This window comes from Pinus tabuliformis, chromosome 9 (assembly GCF_031772625.1).
Source record: "Pinus tabuliformis cultivar Carrire ecotype Pingquan chromosome 9, CPIR1, whole genome shotgun sequence".
NCBI lineage: Eukaryota > Viridiplantae > Streptophyta > Pinopsida > Pinales > Pinaceae > Pinus > Pinus tabuliformis.
This window is the reverse complement of record NC_142307.1, coordinates 1,836,446,138-1,836,468,324: the sequence shown is the minus strand read 5'-3', so window position 1 is coordinate 1,836,468,324 and position 22,187 is coordinate 1,836,446,138. Positions and strand designations below refer to the sequence as shown.

At 36.1% G+C, this 22,187-nt stretch overlaps 1 protein-coding gene across 1 annotated transcript; it reads left to right on the top strand.

Moving 5' to 3' along the window:
* Positions 1 to 5,796: 5,796 nt before the first annotated feature.
* Positions 5,797 to 7,429, top strand: LOC149156140 (scopoletin glucosyltransferase-like). Its single transcript, XM_089437927.1, has one exon. It carries the CDS (start codon positions 5,886 to 5,888, stop codon positions 7,416 to 7,418), a length of 1,533 nt encoding a protein of 510 aa, XP_089294053.1. The 5' UTR covers positions 5,797 to 5,885; the 3' UTR covers positions 7,419 to 7,429.
* The last annotated feature ends 14,758 nt before the right edge of the window (positions 7,430 to 22,187 follow it).

Here is a 22,187-nt window from a genome sequence, read left to right as displayed (position 1 = left end):
CAAAAAAAAATCCTTTTTCTTATAATTAACCTTGTTGTTTTACTTGATTAATATTTTATTTTACTTTTTTAAGAAAAATACATCTCAATTCCGAGCATAGACATGCCTATATATAGCTTTCAAACTATGTTCTAGAATGAGCTTTTTAGCTCAATTAAATTTTTTTTACTCACTATATTTAAATATGCCATCATGTTGTGCTTCAAAATGCACTTATGCAGTTAATTTTCCTTTCTTATCTGAATGCAGTTATGAAGTTAATTTTCCTCGCTTATCTGAACCCGTCTGATTTCATCCCGTAGACCCAATTGTATTTTCTAGTTGTTCTTTTAATTGGATTTCTTCTTCTAGAAACTTTATGACATAATTGATCCTTATCTTTCCCTCGAGCTGAATTACAGTGTTAGTTTCTTCTGAATTGAGGTTATTATCATGCATATTTTTTATCTTCTCAATTAAAGCTATGAGATCACCATCATGCATCAACCTTCCACTACTGGACTGCTCGGCATCTGGTAGCGCCAGTTCAGTATTCCAATACTCATCTAGTCCTCCCATTGAATCAGAGTGTCGGTCTCGTAGAGTAATAAAGGCGAAAAACATGGTGCAGGGCTGTTTGCAGAAAATGGATTTACCTGGCCATGGTGTCTTTGTCAAAGTTGAAAATGGTGTCTTTGCCAAAGTTGCCAGAGATGATAGTAGAGAAATATTAATAAGTTGGAAAAAAATAATATTATACATTGGTTGTATATCAAATTCTCTAAATTTAAATTTCTAGATGACTGGTACATGGTTTTAGGAATATATTTATCAGAAATACTTTTGGTTTAAAATAAATAAATAAATTATATTGAACACAAATACTTATTAAAAAAGTACCTATCATCAAGACGCCCATTTCCCAATTGTTGCAAAGATGACAGCTAATAGTATCAAACATTTAATGATTTCAGAGCTCATAACATAAGAATTGTTACATGAATAGTGGTATTAAATATATTCTTGTTTTCAACATACTGGAAAACCCTAACATACAAATTAAATTAAATATATTCTTGTTGTCAACATACTGGAAAACCTTAACATACAAATTATTGCACAAATAATTTTTCATGGTAACTAATCGTGATTCAAATAAAATTCAATGGTGCCTATTTTTGGCGTTCAAAAACTCTCAAACCTTCACAGTAATTTTACTGATAATGAATCACAAACAGAATTGAGGTATTTTAATAAAATTAATAGAATTTTTAATTAAAATTATAAAACATGTTTGAGATATTTTAATAAAATTGATAGAATTTTTAATTAAGATTACAAAACTATGTGATATCAACTATCTACATAGATTCCCACAAAAATGTCCCATAACACTGTCAAACAACTAAATCCATACTCAACACTCGATCAGCTGATGTTGTTCATCCTCAATCAACATGAGAAATACTAGGAAAATGAGAAATGCATTCAACGATCTTGTGTCTTCATGCTAATTCTTTACATAGACATTCATTCCTTCAAACGCTGTTAAGTCCTTAATCTCATCTTTACCCAACGGATTTTAGTATCACTAAGATTTTCGTGTTGCAACTAGTTTCTTTAATATCATTTGTCCTTAAATGTAGAGGATTTTAATATTTTAAAATCTAGTTAAGTCCTTAATCTCATCTTTACCCAACGGATTTTAGTATCACTAAGATTTTCGTGTTGTATAGGCAACCAGTTTCTTTAATATCATTTATCTTGAAATGTAGAGGATTTTAATATTTTAAAATCTTTAAATGTAATAGAATATTAAATTTTAAAAATATTTAAATATTTTATTTAAAAATAATAACATCTTGAATTTTTAAGATATTCTCGAATTTTATTTAAAATATTAGAGTAACGGTTACTTGTTCTTCAAATAATCCCTTCGATGTCAGATGTGCTTATTGCGATCCTTAATAATCCCTTCAAATGCCAAACGTCAGGGCACATGGTTGTGTCAGTAGGATAATCTCCGTTATGTAACGGCAACGTCTAACCAGCCATACATAGAGTATTTAATGTCCGGGGATATGCACGCAGCTTAGCCCGATAACACGCGAAAGCCCAAAAATTATTTAATGCCGAAACTCCCCGCTCCCGTGTTATCGCGTTAACCTGCGTGCATATCCCCGGGCATTAAATACCCTATGTATGGCTAGTTAGGGGTAGCCGTTACGTAAAAATTATAGTGGTTTTGTCAGTAACATAAACAAACAAATATTCAACTCTCTTGGATTTTGGATTTAAATATTTTTAAATGTAATAGAAATTAAATTGCAAGAATATTTTAAAATTTAATTAAAAAATTAAAAATAATGGTTCAAATATATTTCAATTGTATTATGAAGTTGATGTATTTTATTTTATATCACAATTTTTTTTATAGTATTTTTACTTAATTAAGTTAGAATTTAAATTGAAATAGGTAATTTTATAAAATCTATTTTCAATTTTAGATTTATCTTTAAATGTAATAGAGACTAAATTGCAAGAATATTTTAAAATTTAATTAAAAAATTAAATATAAAATCTATTTTCAATTTTCTTGCATTTTAGATTTAAGTATTGTTAAATGTAATAGAAATTAAGTTGCAAGAATATTTTAAAATTTAATTAAAAAAATAAAAATATTTGTTGAAATATATTTTAATTGTATTATGTAGTGGATGTATTTCATTTCATATGATAATTTTTTTTATACTAGTTTACTTAATTAAGTTAGAATTTGAAATTGAATTAGGTAATTTTATAAAATTGATCTTAATAATAAATGTGGTTTAAGAGCGTAAGTATATATATATATATATTTGAATGCATAAATAGATTCAACAACTTGAAAACTTCATTTGAACATTTAGATTGTAGAGAATACATTTTAATAATTATTTGTTGTATTTTAGATAAAATTAATCAAAACTATCTATGCAAAAGGATGAAAATGAAAAATAGTAAAATTGCTTTAAACTTTCCAACCACAACATTTTTTGAAACCATATAAATATACATATATGAAATTAAAATATTTTACTTAAAATAACAATTAAAATATTTTAGTTATGGATGTTGTCTACTTTATGGTTTTTTTTGTTATTAACATATTCTAAATAAATCCTAATTTTACTTAATGTTACATATTAAAAAAAAAATATTTATAACTTATATTGAATTTTTTTATTATTAAATTTATTCATATTTTCAAATGAGACATATTAATTTTTACTCCGTAAGGCGTTTCCCTCTGAAATCAACTCCCCTTATTGTCTACCTGTCACCCTTAGATACCGTTAGATTATATGTTAGACGATTGAGAAAGGTTGAACCGTTCGATCACAAAAAAGTAGTTACGAATTGTTGCAGGTAGGTAGGTATTCGATTCGCATAGGTAAAGACCTGTCTGCGAACTCAGGCAACCAACTCTTCAATCTGGTTGTCGAGAAGGGAAAACTGAAGGAAGAGGAAGCAAAAACTATTTTCAGCAGTTGATTAGCGCGGTCAATTTCTGCCACAGCTGGGGTTCATATCACCGGAAGTCGGAGAACCAGTTTTTAGATGAAAATGGCGATATGAAGGTCACTGACTTTAGCCTCAGTGCGTTGTGGGAGCAGTTCATACAGGATGACCTTCTCCACACAGCGTATGGTGTGTTGTCATACGTTTCACCGCAGGTGATTACCAAGAAGGGATACGACGCAACCAAGGCCAACATCTGGTCCTGTAGAGTTCGTGCTCCTGGCGGGCTACCTGCCTTTCCAGATGCAAATCTGATAGTGATGTATAAGAAGATCTGAAGGGGGATTTCAAATGCCTGACCTGGTTTTCCTCTGAAGTCTGACGTTTGGTTATCTGGCTGCTAGACCCTAACCCTATGCTTAGATCTGAACCATTACACTTCAGAACCTTCTACAATCTTTAGACATGCCCAATTTTTCTAGATAGATATTTCATAACAACTATTTCATGAAAGTATAAATATTTAGCATGGAGAAAACTCAGCATAGAAGGTTTGAATGGATTGCTTGCCAGGGTGAATTCACGTGCACCAGGAATTTGTTTCTTCTGCAGTGACCTTATTTCTGACTTACCACCGATTATTGAGCATTATGTAAAGAATGTGGGGTCTCTGCTTGAAGTTCTTGTCATTGTCACCATAAGAAGGGTTCCAGTCAAGATAGTGCTTTTGTCAGAGATATTTATGGTTGGAAAACTAGAGCCAAAGGGTGTATATAAATGCATAGCCCAATATGGTTACAAAGATGCCCCAAACATGGAAGGATTTGAATTTATCAACCAAGTTGTTGAAAGCATAAAAGATTATCTCAAGCTTAGAGGAACTCATTCCTCCTCACATGACAGAAGTTATGCAAGCAAAAATATAGTGGCAGAAAGTAACTACTTTGTAGATGAAAAGGACATTTAATTTTTGCTCTCATGATGGTAAATCAAATTATACAACAAATAAAATCATATTTATAGTCAGTGGAATATTTTGTGATAGCTAGCAACCTTCTGTGCCCTCTTTAAAAGTGACAATTCATTCCTAAATATGTAACATATGGAAAAACAAAATCTCCAAAAAAAAAAAAAAAAAAAACAAAAAAACAAAAAACAAAAACTTAAAATAATGTACAAAAACATGTTCACATAAACAACAACTACTACATGAATAATGAATAACCTCTATATGACATTAACTATAACTCATTATCATCCACCCTTGCTTTCAAGAATGTCCATTCACATGTTGCTATTTCTCTACACACTACTATTACTTATCCATATTCAAAACACACATAACTAATAGTTTCAAGTGTAACTCAATATCATCCACCCTTGCTTTCAACAATGTCCATTCACATGTCACTATTCTTCTACACACTATTATTTACAAAATATCTATATTCAACATACACATAACTAACAATTTCAATTGCAACTCATTATCATCCACCCTTGCATTCAACAATGCCCATTCACATGTCCCTATTCTTCCACACTCTATGCCTTAAAGCGTTTCCTTTACACCATCAAATACAAATGCTAATTATAATTTTTTATTTTAATTTTAAGAAAATATAAATACCCAGATCATTATCATTTCCAATCTTCACTGGAAATAACCATCCGGATCCATATTTTTGACATTTTTGATATTGTGAGACACTCCTTATTTGACGACTGTTTAAACTTTGAACCGTAAAACCACGACACTGAAGAAAAACATTAAAAAAAAAAGGACATGATATTAGAGCAACAAATCAAGATTTAACCTCAATTTCTTCCGCTAGATTCCGTCACCGGAATCTCCAAAAAATAGCATTATAGACAACTCCTTATAACAAATCAATTTTTTTGAAAGATGCTGGCAGGTAAAGATCACGATATTTGATTTTGTCTTAATATTTTATTGGACGAAAAGTCTTTGTATTGAGGATGTGCTGCCTCCTCATTCGGTAATTTAAATAAGATGAAACGCAGCTTACGAAAGTGGGTTCCTGTATTTAAATAAGAAGAAACGCAGCTTACAAAAGTTATCCATTTTATCTCCAGAAGCATCGTTACAACTCGTGTCGTCTTCATAAGCATCATGATGACACGTATCATTATCATGGCTTGGCTCTACATCCAGCTGTGAGATTCTCTGTACCTACATTCAATATATATATATATACAACTCGGTCAACCAGTCACTCCACACAGATTTTATTCCGCGGGTGAAACCTCTTATTCTCTTTTTTTCTCAATAGCCCACTCTTACCCTTAAACAACCACCTCTCTCCTCTAAATCCTCTGTGCTTCTCATTCCATTTCGGTGGAATTTATCAGTCTTGTGATTCCAGTTTTTCGAGTTGATAAAAATGGCGCCGAGCATGGAGAAGGAGACTGGAATGAGGGACGTCTCTAATAAACATGTGATGATGCTGCCGTCTCTGGGTCACGGCCACCTAATTCCCTTCATGCACCTCGCCAGGAAACTAGCCACCCGGGGCTTCACGGTCACCTTCGTTGTCACATTTCATCACAAGGCTTCACTGCTAAAGAAGGTGGAGGCCGCGCGGGAGACAGGGCTGGACATCCACTTGGTAGAAATGGAGGTCCCCGGAGACGACCTGGCGCTTGGGAAAGTCAATAGCAACAGCACGCGATTGGATGAGCTGCCCCCTTTAATCGCCGCCAACGAGCGCCTGCAGGGCCCCTTCGAACGCTTCTTGGAACGATTTCTGAGCGGAGAAACAAACGGATCCGTCGCTGCTCCGCCCCGGTGCCTCATTGCAGATTTCCTCCTCGGCTGGGCATCTGCCGTGGCAAAAAAATTCGAGATCCCTCGAGTCTGCTTCGACACGTCAGGCATGTTCGCACAGTCCATGTGGCACATTTTGTGGGACGTATTGCCACGTAATCTCCCACGTACCCTTTCGGGTCGATACATTGTTAGAGGGCTTCCCAAGGAAGTGCGGCTGAGCCGCCTCCAGATTCTTCCAGAGCTGAGCGAGGCAACGACCGAGAGCGCGAGTCGTTCATTTTGGATCCGGCAGAGACACGGCAACCTGCAAAGCTGGAGGATCATCGCCAACACCTTCTACGAGGTGGAGGCAGAGTCCGCGGAGCATTTTCAGAGAGCTAACGGCACTCTGCGAACAATAGGCCCTCTGCTTCCACCCGAGGCTTTCCAAAACCAACCCCGTAGAATCGCCTCCGCGCTCGAAACGGGAAACACGAAATCTGACGATTGCTTGGACTGGCTCGACACACAGGCGGACCAGTCTGTGCTTTACATTTCTTTTGGCAGCGAGAATTCTATTTCGAGCGCTCAGACTGAGGAACTGGCAATGGGTTTAGAAGCGAGCGGTGTGAAGTTCATTTGGGTTCTGCGAACACCGTCTGACTCCGGATCGAAGGCGTTCTCGTCCGCCCTGGATTTCCTGCCCGACGGCTTCCACGGTCGTATGGCGGAGAAGAAGCAGGGGTTTATTGTTGTTGGGTGGGCGCCGCAATTGAGCATTCTGGCACATCCCGCTACTGCTGGCTTTGTCTCCCACTGCGGATGGAACGCCGTGCTGGAGACCATCGCGACGGGTGTTCCCGTGATCGCGTGGCCGCTCTTCGCAGAGCAGCACTTCAACTCTAAATTTGTGGTGGAGGAGATCCAGATTGCGCTGGAAGCACCGCAGAGAGTCGAAGAGAATTGGGTGGTCAGCAGAGAGGACGTGGAAAGAATCGTGAAAATGTTAATGGTGGAAGAAGATGGCAGGGAATTGAGAAGGAGAGTAAGGGAATTGAAAGTGGCCGCCAGATCAGCTGTGGCGGTGGGAGGGTCTTCTTACAACAATTTCGATGTCTTTGTCTCCGAAATCATGTCTTTGCCACAGCGGTGGAAATTAATTGAATGAGGAGAAGAATATTCCAATATGTGAAGGGTGCAGGACAAATAATTGAATGGGACAAGAATAGTCCAACATGTGATGCGTGAAAGTTTAATTGGATAGTATGCGATTTAGTTAATTGCGTATTGATGTTGTTTATGATTCATGGATGAATTTATGGGTGTGTAAACTTGACACTCTTGGTCTCCCAAAGTCCACATTCTATTATGGTATTCTCATCTTATCTAAAACATTGAATTTAGCTTTGTTATTAGTCGATGATATTTTTGCATCCTCCTCGATAGATTGTAAATTTCAAATTTCCATATCATTTATTAATGATATATTTTTTTTAAGTATTTCATTAATATATTTTTATGTATTTCATTATTCAACAGGGTTAATTTAATGTTTGTTTTATTGTAGTTTTCACAATGGTTTACTGTATTTTTCACATAAATATAGCACAATTATATAAATTTTATATAATTTATATAAATTAAATGGATATATTTTTTAAGTATATGATTATTCAATAAGTTTAATGAGAATTATATAAATTAAATGGATATATTTTTTATAAGCATATGATTATTATTATATAGATTAAATGGATATATATTTTTAAGTATACCATTATTTTTATATAAATTAAATGGATATATTTTTTTTAAGTATACCATTATTTTATTTTTTTTTGTAAACTAAGGCAAGATTCTATTACTTCAAATAAGAGGAATATACAACCAGAGGCAGGTCACAACCCGCCCTTAAGGGAAACCGGGTGTCCACCGATAGTTTTTAACAGCCATCCACAAAAAATACATATCCAGTCTATCTAACCATACAAAAATTCCAGCTATTGGTCCTACAAGCAAACTGTTTCGCCTTTGAGACATTACCATTCAAGATTACAAAAAAGTCAAAAAGAAAACGATAAAAACCTCGTTGCAGCAGTTTCCATATCCTACTTATTCAGGGTGTCTGGCTTGGGTCCGCTTTCTGTCTTGATCTCCATTCCGTTTGCTTTAAACAGCTGCAGAATTTTGTCCATCTTTCTATCCTGCATAATCAGAGTCATCTGGATGTTCTTTAGTTCCCTTTTGAAGGTGGGGAAACCTTGAGCCAATTCCACCATCTCTATGGCTACCTGTTCCATGGCTTTAGCCAATAGTCGCTTCATACCCCAGTAAGCATGCAAAGACTGCTTGTACAGCGACATTCTCCCTCTTGTGTGCCCTGGATCAGGGATAAACCTCTCCCAGTCCTCCATTTCAGGGTCTGAAGCTTCCTGCATAGCCTCCTCTTCTAAGTGATCTATAATTCTTCTAATGTGGGGGTTTGTCTCTTGAATATATGCGTCCTCTGCTTCATGCAATTTCTTCCTCATGTCTCGCTTCCCTCTTTTCCTGCCTCTGCTTTCACTAGCTAATCCTTCCTCAACGTCGGTTCTGTGGGTCCTGCTCCCTCTACCACCTCCTCCACCATTCCTTCCTCTACCCCTCTGTTTCCCACGTCCTCTCGTTCGTCTGCTTCTTCCGCGCCTTCCACCCGCTTCCTCTTCATTACCCTCCTGGTCCTCAAGCTTCTCTTCCGAATCCTCCGTTTCATTGCTACTGCACCTCCACTTACCTACTTTCCCACCTGTTGCCCGACGCGGTTCCTCCTCTGCCAAGTAGTCTCTTATATCAAACTCCTGCTCTGATTCATCCGTGATATCCAGATAAATCCGCGGTAAGGATTCCTCTGCAACACTCTTTCCTTTCATATCTACCTCTGCAAGACCCTTTCCTTTCTGATCTACAGGCATCCCCTTGCTCCGCGTCCAGCGTCCTTCTCCCTGCTCTTGATTCACAGCCATGCTTGGTGTCGTAGACTGCTGCATACTCATATCTCGCTTCCTCTGTTTACAGCAATTCACCCCGAATTTCTTCCTTCTCTCCGCTCGATCGCATGCAAACCATAATAACTCTCTAATCCGCCACCCTTTCTTCTTAAAGCTTCGTTTCCGCCTGTCGACTTCATTAACACTTGCCTCATTTGCTGGGTCATGATGTGAGACGTACCCAGTCTCTCTGACGCAGCTACCTCTCGTCCTCGAAAGCTTACCCATATTCGTCCTTGGGACGAACATTCCACCCATATCTTGATTAAACTCGCCGCCCCTATTATTATACCATTATTATTATATAAATTAAATGGATATATTTGTTAAGTATATGATTAATCAACAAATTTAATGTTTTATTGTAATTTTTACATAAATATAGCACAATTATATAAGTTTAATAGTTATTGTAATTAAGTTTAACTAGTTATCACAACAAGAGGAAGTGCAGGAGGGATAGCAATTTTGTGGAGTCCAACAGAGGTAACTGTAGACTACTGGATAGGCATGAAATGTATCCTCAAAGGGCGGTTCTGCCTCATAGGAAATAAAAAAAATGGTTCTTGCTCTCTATTGTTTATGGACTGCACATTCCAGTAGAAAAGGAAATCTTCCTTCAGAAGATAAACATTTTAAGACAAATGCATGAGGAAAAGTTATGGTTATTAGCAAGTGATTTCAACCTGATAACATCGTTGGAGGAGAAAAAAGGAGGAATAAGAAGGGAGGAGGCAGAAATGGAGAAATTTAGGGATATCCAATAAGAATTACACCTGGTGAATATCCCAACAATCAATGGTAAATATACGTGGAACAATAGAAGGGGAGGAAACAGGCAAATTGCATCTCATCTTGACAGATTCCTGGCAACAGAAAATCTTATAAGCAAAGATGTTTACTATGAGGCATCTATCCTACCATGCTTGGGCTCGGATCATTGGCCTATTAAACTAGAAGTGGAAATGAAACAAGGACATTCAAATAGACCCTTCAGGTTCGAAGCCTTCTGGGTAAGAGAACCGACCTTCATTGAGAAAATGAAGGAATGGTGGAAAGGGAGCGAGAAAGAATGTAGAAATTTAATGCATACTTTCCAAATCCATCTCAAAGAGCTAAAGGGTAAAATTAAAAATTGGAACAAGGAAGAGTTCGACAACATTCAACAGGAGCAGGAATTGATCCAGGCTAAGATGAGGAAAGTAAAACATCAGAACATTAATGAAGGTGGAACTGAATCTCTAGTGGAGGAGGAAGGATAGCTGATAAATAAATTGGAGGAAAGGAGACAACAAGAAGAAATATTGTGGAAGCAGAAATCAAGAATCCAATGGTTAAAGGAAGGGGAAAGGAACTCTAGGTTCTTTCATAAAGCCATGATCCAACACAGGCAGCAAAATAGGATATTCTCCCTAGTCGATCAACAAGGTAACTGGCTTACTCAAAAGGAAGACATGGAGAATTTGTTAGTTCAACATTTTCAAAGGCTACTAACGGAACCCAATCTAGACAGGGGGGAGAATATAAACAAAATCACTCGTCCCATTCCCCACCCGGTGAGCAGGGATTAGAAAATGGCCCTTCTAAGGGAAATCTCTAAGTTAGAGGTAGAAAAAGTCATCAAAGGTCTAGCAAAAAACAAAGCACCATGCCCAGACGAGTTCATCGCTGAATTCTTTCAGGCTACGTGGTCATTCATGGGGGACGATATTGTGAAACTAGTGGAGGAGCCCCGACACAATAAATGAATGCATCCGGCCCTAAATGCAACCTTTTTGGTCCTCATCCCTAAAATGGAACACTTAGAAGAACTGCAAGGTTTCAAACCTATAGCGCTCTGTAATGTAATTTACAAAATCATGGCTACAATCATGGTGAATCACCTCAAACCTATCCTACCTGGTCTAATCTCTCAAGAACATATAGGTTTTGTTAAAGGGAGACAAATACTGGATGGTATTATGATGGCACAAGAGGCAATCCACTCATTAAAGACCAAAAAAACCAAAGGGATGCTGGTAAAATTAGACTTATCAAAAGCCTATGACCGCCTGAGCTGGAATTACCTACAGGGAATTTTGAAGGCGTTTGGCTTTGATGCAAGATGGATAAGTTAGATAATGTCGATGATATCGACCCCAGTTTTTTCAATCCTCCTCAATGGGATGCCCATAGAGGCATTCAATGCAACCCGTGGGCTCAGGCAAGGTGACCCGATATCCCCGTTCCTATTCATACTGGTTGCGGAAGGACTAGGAAGGTATGTAAAAGAGAAAGTTCAAAGGGAACAATATACAGGCCTCAGAATGTGGGGGAATGATTTACCGTTAACTCACCAATAGTTTGTAGACGACATAATGATGTACGAACAAGCAACCATCAGAGAACCTAGAGGGTTGATGGAGATCCTAACTGACTTCATGAGTGCCTCGAGGACGGAGATAAATAAGGAAAAGTCTGATATCTTTTTCTTTAATTCGACAGCCCCATCATAAGTTTTCTAGCAAGAATAATGAGATTCCACACTGGTAATCTCCCCTCCAAATACCTAGGAATACAGCTACGTGACCAACAAACTAGAGTGGAAAACTGGAAGGCCTTGTTGGCAAAGGTCCAAGAGAGAATGCAGAATTGGACATTAAGATCACTGAATATGCTGAGTCATGTTATACTACTGAGATCAGTGCTCCAAGTGATCCCGATTTACCAATTATCTAGCCAAGCAACACCTAAAATAGTTTGCCAAAGGATCATTGACATCTTCAAAAATTTCCTGTGGTAGGCTAGAACATAAAAAAAATAGGCCCTACTATCATGGAATTGGCTCAGAAAACCCCTCAAAGATGGTGGATTAGGTCTCAGAGACCCGTACATTCTCAATCAGGTCATGGGGGCAAAGCTCTCGAGGAGATGGATCCAAGGAGGAGCATATCTATGGAAGGAAATATGGGGGAGAAGGTATGGAATGTCGAGCTCGATTGAAGGATGGTTAAGAGTCCAAAATAATATTAAGGGATCGGCCATATGGAACTTAGCCTCAGAAAATAGAGATCTGATAAGAACCCATAGCTTCTGGGAAATAAGGGGAGGAGACAAAGAAAAATTCTGGGAAGAGGCATGGCAACAAAGAGAAAAACTCAAAAACAGACCTGAGCTAGGAGTAGTATGTCAATATACCAATAATCCTATAGACCAGACAGTAAAAAACTTTTGGAGTTTGGACCCAGGAGAATACTAGAGAAAATGGAAACAGAAACAAGATTGGCCAGATGCTCCAGAAACCACCCAATGGGAGGTTTATGAGAAAGAGATGGAAACTCGGAAAATTGCAATAGTGGAAGGGCCAAACATAATAAGATGGGGGTATAAAATCAAAGGGATGTTTACGATTAAAGAGGGCTATCATCTGCAAGCAACACACCACCTGCAACAGGGGACATAGATATGGGACAAAATCTGGCAAGAAAAGTCATGGCCGAAAATCGCTTTCTTCATGTGGATATTCTGACATGGGCGAGCACTTACTTGGGACCAACTTCAGAAAAAAGGTCTACAGGGACCCTCGATCTACAATATTTGTGCCAAACAAGCAGAAACAATGGAACACCTGACCAATGCCTATAGATACAGTGAAAACCTGTGGAGAAACCATGAACAACTCTTTGGAGTCAATGATAGGAACCAACTTAGTATGAAAGCAACAATGGAAAATTGGTGGAAAAAGCCTTACCAAAACCCCATTCTGAATCGTGCCTAAAGAATATCCTTAGGCTTCATATTATGGGCTATCTGGAAGGAAATAAATTGAAGGATTTTCAAAGAAGAAAAAATATCATAAGTAGAACGATGGAAAATGATACTCCAAAACATAAGAGAAACAATCCTTGCTAAGAAATGGTATGTAGAGGACTGGGAAACAAATCCATAGGAAGAACGAATAATGTGGGACTAAGATTGAAGCCAAGCATGCTAAACCCCACTATGTGGAAACAACATCCCCCCCATTGTGAGAGTGCGGACAGTCTCACACGTCCCAAGAAAGAATTCATTAAACTCAACTTTGATGGAGCTGTGAAAGGGAATCGAGGGGCTGCATAGACTGGAGGAGTGTTTAGAGATGACAAAGGGAATACGATTTTCCTGTTTTCCATGGACTGTGGCATTGCGAGCAACAATGAAGTAGAGCTCCAAGCATTGAAGTAGGGATTGGAAATCACAGTAAGGGAAAGGTTTCAGAGGCTGGAGGTGGAAGGAGACTCTAAGCTGGCAATAGACATGATGAAAAAACTCCAGCAAGGAACATCATGGGAGAAAATAAGCCAAATCTGGAGGACGGCAAGGCTCGTCCAAAAGGTTGGTAATCTAATTCAACAGATTGGCTACATTATCCCGACACATGTCCAAAGGACTGATAACGTGGCAGTAGATAATCTTGCCAACTAGGGGTGCAGGCAGGCAGATAGAAACCTGGGTATAAGGGGAGAAGAGTTAAGACAAATGGAAGAGATGAGAAGGCTAGAGGAGATTCTAGAAAATGACAAGGAAAAGGGAGAAAACCCTCAATGGGGGTGTGGCAGGGAAGAAGGGAAGACGACGAACGAGGTGGGCCAGACGGAATGGGAGGTAGTGGCACCGGAAGCCAACCTCCTGGGTCCAAACACAGATGGGGTATTAGGAGGTGGGAGGACGTGATGGCAGGTGAGGCAACACGCCGAACAAGGCAAGGCATAGGATGGTAACGAGATAGTACAGGTGTGGATGAGGATGGAAGAGAGCGACAAAGGCTTGGAGTCAAGCAAGAGGGCAGGCAAACCAACGACGACAAGTGGCACAGAGTCAGAAGGAAACCCATGACAGGAGCAATCGGCGATACGAGTGAAGTAATGGAAGGGTCAGGGGAACCTCATTCTGAGGAAATCGAATGAAAGATTAGACGACGGGAAGAGGAAGAGGGCAAGTGGGGAGACGGTCAGAAGTTAGATGGGGCAGCTGGACAAATTAGATAGAGGCAAAGGGAAGATGGGAGAGAAGGTAGCTGCATGCAAAGGGAGAAGGAGAAAGAACGTGCAACGAAAGGTGGTGGACACAGGCTAGAGGACGTCGAGAGGATAACGAGCTTTGTTGCAAAGCATTGGTATGTTTTTTCGGTTTCCTTTCTCGCTTGCATCGCAGAAATGAATGTTACAGAGGAAGTCGGGGAGTGGGCTCAGGGAAGGAAACACTTAGAACGAGTTGAGCCCTGGGTTGTTTGGGATTCTAGCCCAGTCAAATGGAGAGTCTATGCCTGGAATGCTAATGGAGGGAGGGGGCTCAGGAATTATATAGTGTATCTCTGGGTAGATGGGATTCGAGGGAATGAGCCCTGAGGGTATGACCATTGGGAAGTCCACAATGGAGAGTATAGGAAGCATGTCACTCCAACCAGGTGGTACCTGAGGAATGGAAAGGAAGAAATAACTAGTAAAGGTAGGAAGCCCAAAACCATTATGGGCAATTCAGTAAGGTTGTGGCTAGCCCGGATCGATTTGAGCCCAAACCTGGCTAACGGCTATGGGCCTGATGGGATAACCAGGGCTAAAATTCAGGCGTGGGCACCTGAGTGGAGAGAGTCCTGGACCGAAACCTCAAACACGAACCTGAATGCTGATAAGGAAACCCAAAATTGACCCTTGTAGATATGCAACTGCTGACCCACATGGTCCTGTTGGCTGGGGAGGGAATAAGCAGAGCAGAGAGGAATTGGGAGGTCGAAGCCTGCTAGCCCCAGAGAAGGTATGGGGGAAATAGGGGGAGAAAGAGGGCAACCCCAAGTCTTCAGACCCAAAGAGAGTGGACAAGCCTAGGGCAGAGAAAATTAAGACCATTACATGTAAACAAAATCTGATTGATAAAGAAATTTCTTTTGTTAATGTTTTAGGTACTAAAAAAAACAGGGTGCAACACCATCTGGAGGTCCAGATCCTATATCGTGCTCCAGTAAGCAAGTCGGTTCTGGCGAACTGCTCGGGAAAAGAAAAACAACGTAGGAACAAAGACAGTATGGAAAAAGAAGGAAAAGAGGCGGGTAAAAGAGGAACCAGAGGAATAGGGAAGGTAGGGAAAAGGACAAAGGCAAGGGAAGCAACCTCCAGCAGAGGTTCTAACAAAAGAGGCAGAAGGACTGGGAAGGAGCACATGCAGACCCTCATAAACGCGTATATGGCTAGAAATCCACCAAAGGTAAGAGCTCAAATTGCAGAGTGGGAGAGGGAACTGAATGACAATATAACCAATCAGGATATAGAGACAGAAGAATGGGAAGCCATGGTGAAAGATTCGGGGAACACCAGAGGGAGACACACATTGTTTCAGCAAACAATCTAGCAATATTGGGTTATGAAGAACATAGTGGCTTGAGAAATGACACTATACAAGGAACAAGAGGAGTAGGAGGAGGCCCGGAAAAAAGAGGAAGCCCGAACAATGGAACCCAGTATGAAGGATCTTCATAGAGAAATTGTTGTTGTCCAGATTCAAGTGTACAGAAACAATCTCGCACTGAACAGGATAGAGCAAAGCTTACAGGACATGAAGAGGAGCGAAATCCCGGGGTCCAGCGCGAAAGCCCCAGCCCCGGTGGACTCATCTAACGAATGAAACAGGTCCTGAAACATATTTTTGTTTTATGCCAGATAACCTTTACTTTTTTAAGCTGAAATTTATAGTAGATAGAACTGCAAATGTTGCTTGGATGGTGTTGAAAACTTTATTCAAATTTTGGACAACATTTAATGCAGACAGGTGGCCAACAGACCTGGTTTCTTGCGGGCAGGTTGAGGCCACCTACAAATTTTGTTAAAAACACTTCTATGGTCTGGAAATAATAATAAAGAAAGTACTACCAAACTTACAAAAAAAAATGTAATTTTCACATAAATACAATTATATAAGTTGTATGGTAAGTCGTCGTTTAATAGTTATTGTAAATTTCACATAAATATAGCATAATTATATAAATTAAATGGTCAGTAAATATTAATAAACATTAATCTATAAAAAAAAAAACATAAAAAGACTTTATAATACATTTTACATTTAAAAAAAAACACTAAATTATTTTATTATTATTATTATTATTATTATTATTATTATTATTAATACATCTCACATTTCCAAAAAGAAAACACTAAATTGTAAATTATTATTTATGTAATTATTATAGTTTATATGTTATTGGAAACAAGTTTGTATAGCTAGCGTTTTTTGTGGCTTAGTTTAATTATTGAACTTTGAAAAGTATAAAATAACTTACACATTTGAACAAGGGTTACATTGTAGATATTCTTGCTTAGTTTAAGTATAGTTAAGTTAGTGTCAAAAACATACATGAATGGGCAAACAAAAGGTTTTTCAGTAGTCCTACAACATTGCTAATGACCTAGGACTAGGAATAGTACCTCTAACAACTAGAGTGGTGTGGATAAAAAATAATACATGTAACAACTAGGGTAGTGTGGAAAAATTAACAATAACTAGAAACAAATAATATTGATTCACTAGTATTGGACAAAATCTATTGGTAAAATATATTTTTAATATAAAAATATATAATATTTAAATGATAATTAAAAATAAATATAAAAAATCTATAATATTTATATGATAAATAAAAATAAATACATAATAATGATGACAGCTTCCAAAAAATAATCCCAAAAAAATTAGTTGAAAAGTGGGAGTGTAGTCAAAAGATAAGTATGAACAATCTATGTTATAGAACAAAATTGTATACGTCTACTTCTCAAGGAAAATGTGATAAGCTAGATATAAATAAGATGTTAATCTATGTTAAAGAATGAAATTGAATAGGTCTATTTATGAAGGAAAATGTGATTAGTTAGATATAAATAAGATGTTAATCTATGTTATAGAAGGAAATTGTACAGGTCTACCTTTGAAGGAAAATGTGATAAGTTAGATATAAATAAGATATATAAACATTTTGTTGACTAAATAAGCTATATAAGTATTATCCAATAAATATTTGTTTGGATAAGATATATAAACATCTTGTTGACTAAATAAGATAGATAAATATTTATTTGATTTTAGTGATGTAATGAATATAAAGAATTTATAAAATGTTTGTGTATTAAATATAAATTAAATGGTTGATAAGTATTATTGGGTATTAATTTATACTAAGTATCAAAATATTTTTTTCATAATATATTTCACATGGTTAATATTAAAAAATAATATAAATTAATTAAAGTGATTCTATTTTATATTAGTATACTCATCAATAATTATAGAAAATTAATATGTAGATATATTTTTAATTAAAAACAAGTAATAAAAATAACATAATAAATTAACTCTAAATAATAAGTGTTCAATGACAATTATGGGCATAATATATATTTTTAATTTAATAAAAAACAAAAACCACATGACTACATTTGAAATAAATCTCAATACTCTATTTTGAATATTACACAAATATTTGATACAAATTAAATAATATCATTTTTCTAATAATTGTTAAAAACCTTATTTAAAAAATAAACACATAAGTTATATAAGTATTATCCAATAAATGCCTGTTTGGATAAGATATATAAATATCTTGTTCACTAAATAAGATAAATAAATATTGTTTGATTTTAGTGATGTAATGAATATAAAGAATTTTTAAAAGTTTATGTATTAAATATAAATTAAATGGTTGATAAGTATTAAAACGTATAATATGCAAGTAATTTAATTTTTTTTAGAAGTAAAAAATATGTATACGTCTAATCAAGTTTCCAAATGTTATAAGTATATTTTCCTTATGAAAATTTATAAATATTCCATGAGATGAATTTAATAATTAATGTTAAAGAAGATTCTTTATCAATGTCTTTTCTATCTATATTCTATTAAAAAAAAAAACAAATCAAATTTATAATTTAAAAATAAATAAATTTAATAATTATATTATGCATTCTAATTTATAATCTAATAATAATTATTATTATTATTATTATTATTATTATATTATGCATTAAAATATTTTTTCAAGAGTTAAGAACTTAGGATTAGAATGATTTAATAATTATATTATACATGAAATTGAAATTTATAACTAGGATTTACTGTGGCAATTTTTCATCCACCGAACCAACCCAATACCCAATAGGGTATATTGAGATAAAAGGGTTAGAGTGTTAGAAAATCATAAACTTAAGCAGCGATTCTGCATGCGGAGTAAACTTAAAGAATCATTAAATCTTAATACCCAGGGATACGAGTTACCTCCAGCCATTGGTGATGTTTTGATGAAGGCCACAGTCCACTTTCTTGCTTCTTCTTCAGCACTCCAGCTTCAATCCAAACAAAAGAAAAAGAACACAATAATTCCGAAGGCACTTCCAAGCTCTGCTATCTCAGCTAGATGGTGTAAAACTGAAGGAGTTTGAGAGATGAGCTTGGGGACCAAACAGATGAACATATAGCTAAGCTTCCATCAAGCTTCTCATAGCTATGTGTTAGATGTCCACAAATCAAGGCAGAGAACTCGAATCAAAGTGATGGACCACTTTAGTAGCTCCTAACTACAAAATTAGTAATTGCAGTTTCCTTTTCTTAACTTAAGGAAACTACTGCAGTTGGTTTCCATAAGTTAAGGAAAGACTGCAACTCCATAATTGTAGGCAGCAATTGTGCAAAACTTAATGGAGCTAACATTCTCCCACTTGGTCCATACTTCCAAACTTAATGTCTCAACTTAAAAACCATTGATAATCTGTATTAAGTAATAGATACATGAATGATGGCGATAAGTCCTCTAATAACGAGTATTATCTTCCATGTATTACTATGCATTTATTCTTATTATAATTTATGTGGCAACAATTTCTTAATGAATAAACCTTATGTTTATTCTTAGTCCTTCTTAAATGAATTTTCTCAAATCAACTTAAGGTGCACATAAATATGAGAAAAAACATCACAATAATTAAGAATTTCATTAAAATAACATTGTCCATACAATGAAAAACTATATAATGGAACCAAGTCCCATATTCAATACATGATCCTTGAATTTAAACGGTGGCATGCCCTTAGTCAAAGGATCAGCGATCATTAACTCAGTGCTAACGTGCTTAATGACCACTTTCTTTTCTTTAACACGTTCCCTTATAGCTAAATACTTAATGTCGATGTGTTTATTTCGACTCCCACTTTTATTGTTTTTAGCCATAAAATAGCAGCTGAATTATCACAATATATTCTCAATGGCTTAGATATAGAATCCATAATTCTAAGCCCAGAAATGAAATTCCTAAGCCATACACCATGTAAAGTAGCCTCAAAACAGAAGACGAACTCGGCTTCCATAGTGGAAGTGGCAATCAAGGTCTGCTTGGCACTCTTCCATGATACAGCTCCACCGGCCATCATAAAAATGTATCCTGATGTTGATTTGCGTGAATCAACACATCCAGCGAAGTCAGAATCTGAGTAGCCAATTACTTCCAAGTTGTCCGTCCGTCTATACATAAGCATGTAGTCTTTGGTTCCTTGAAGGTACCTCATTACTTTCTTTGCAGCTCTCCAGTGGTCTAAACCTGGATCACTCTGATATCGTTCCAACATTCTCACAACAAATGCAATGTCAGGTCTTGTGCAGACTTGAGCATACATTAGGCTTCTGACAGCAGAAGCATATGGAATGTTCTTCATTTGTTCCCTTTCAAATTCGTTCTTCGGGCATTGGTTCAAATTGAACATATCACCCTTCACAATGGGAGCTACACTTGGTCAACAATCCTTCATCCGAAATCTCTATAAAATTTTATTAATATAGGTTTCCTGGGACAGACCCAAGATGCCTCGAAATCTGTCTCTATGGATCTTAATGCCAATGACATAAGATGCCTCACCCATATCCTTCATATCAAGATTTTTAGAGAGGAATTGTTTCACCTCATGTAGCAAACCCTTATCATTGGTTGCTAGCAAAAGGTCATCCACATATAAAACAAGAAAACAAATTTTACTCCCACTAACCTTCAGGTATATACATTGATCCAAAATGTTTTCTACAAAACCAAAAGAAGAAATTACATTATGGAATTTCAAATACCATTGGCGGGATGCTTGTTTTAAACCATATAATGACTTCTTGAGCTTGAAAACCAATTGCTCACCATCACTAGAGGGGAATCCTTCAGGTTGTTTCATGTAAACCTCTTCCTCTAGATCTCCATTAATTCTATCTATGGAGATATGACCTAGTCTCCGGTGCCATAATTTAGAGGAATCTTCATTAATAACACATCTTTTAGTGCCAGTGTGAACATGCATTGAGTCATATGTGACATTGTTTTGTAAATTAATGCAGTAAAGCCCATTAGACAAAATACCATTCCCAACATAATCAGATTTATAGAATAGACTGAAAGTTTTTTTTTTTTGAAAAGTTTAAGGAATATCCAAAAGGTACAAGCCTTGAAACTAAAATCAAGTTTCTAGAAAAACTTGGAACATAAAAGGTCTTTTCTAATTCCAAAACAAAACCACTACTTAAAGTTAAATAACATGTTCCTATAGCTTCCACATGCGAGCCCATCTTGTTTCCTGATAAGATGCTTTGCTCAGTTCCCACTGGCTTCCTTAGGTTTTGCAAACCTTGCAAGGAATTCGAAATGTGAATTGTTGATCCAGAATCAATTCACCATGTGTTAATATTAACGTTACCCATATTAGATTCATAACAAACAAATGAGATTATTTCCTTAAGTTCGGGAATGTCACAACGAATTTCAGAGAAATTTGCAGGTTGTACTGCTGCATCAAAATAAAGAATCACATGCTTATGCTAAAATTGAGGCTTAATAACTTTCATGTTTTACCAATGTAAATCATGCTAAAAAGAATTGAATCAAATGACATAAAAATTGCCTGTGGGCTAAATTTTTAATTCAAACAGATTCAATAAAACTTTATGATAAAACTTATTAATTCATAACTCCTGTGGGTAGGTTGTGAAATTTTATCCTAATTAATTACATAAATATAATGAAGATTCCTGTGGGATAAAATTTATTATATTCAGTGTAAAGAATTGAATCAAATGACATGAAAATTGCCTGTGGGCTAAATTTTCAATTCAAACAGATTCAATAAGACTTTATGATAAAACTTATTAATTCATAACTCCTGTGGGTAGGTTATGAAATTTTATCCTAATTAATTACATAAATATAATAAAGATTCCTGTGGGATAAAATTTATTATATTCAGTGTAAAGAATTGAATCAAATGACATGAAAATTGCCTGTGGGCTAAATTTTCAATTCAAACAGATTCAATAAAACTTTATGATAAAACTTATTAATTCATAACTCCTGTGGGTAGGTTATGAAATTTTATCCTAATTAATTACATAAATATAATAAAGATTCTTGTGGGATAAAATTTATTATATTCAGTGTAATTAATTACAATTTAATGTTTAAATAATCCTTATGTGATCCAACCAAACAAAATATATAATTTTATTTAATTAAAGATGTTGTGGCTATTCTCTAATTAATTAAAATTATATGGATCACTAGACATTATTTTGCTGCATAAACAAAACTTAACCACAGAGAAAAATAATGTTTACTGAAAGGAGTAAGTCAAAATAACATTTTAATAAACTCCATATAACTGTAATAATTTTCCAGCAAAATCAAAATCAAGGTTAAAGTAGTCAGCATTACCGAAAATGACTACAAATTGATTGTTCAATTTATAAACTTAACCCGGAGATTCACTGAAGCAGCGTTTATCTACTTTGCACTTGCATAGCAAATGCAGTTCGAAGGCTAGCTGGCTTGACTTCAGACTCCGTCCTTAAGTTTATAAAACAACAAAAATTGACCAGCAACTCACTT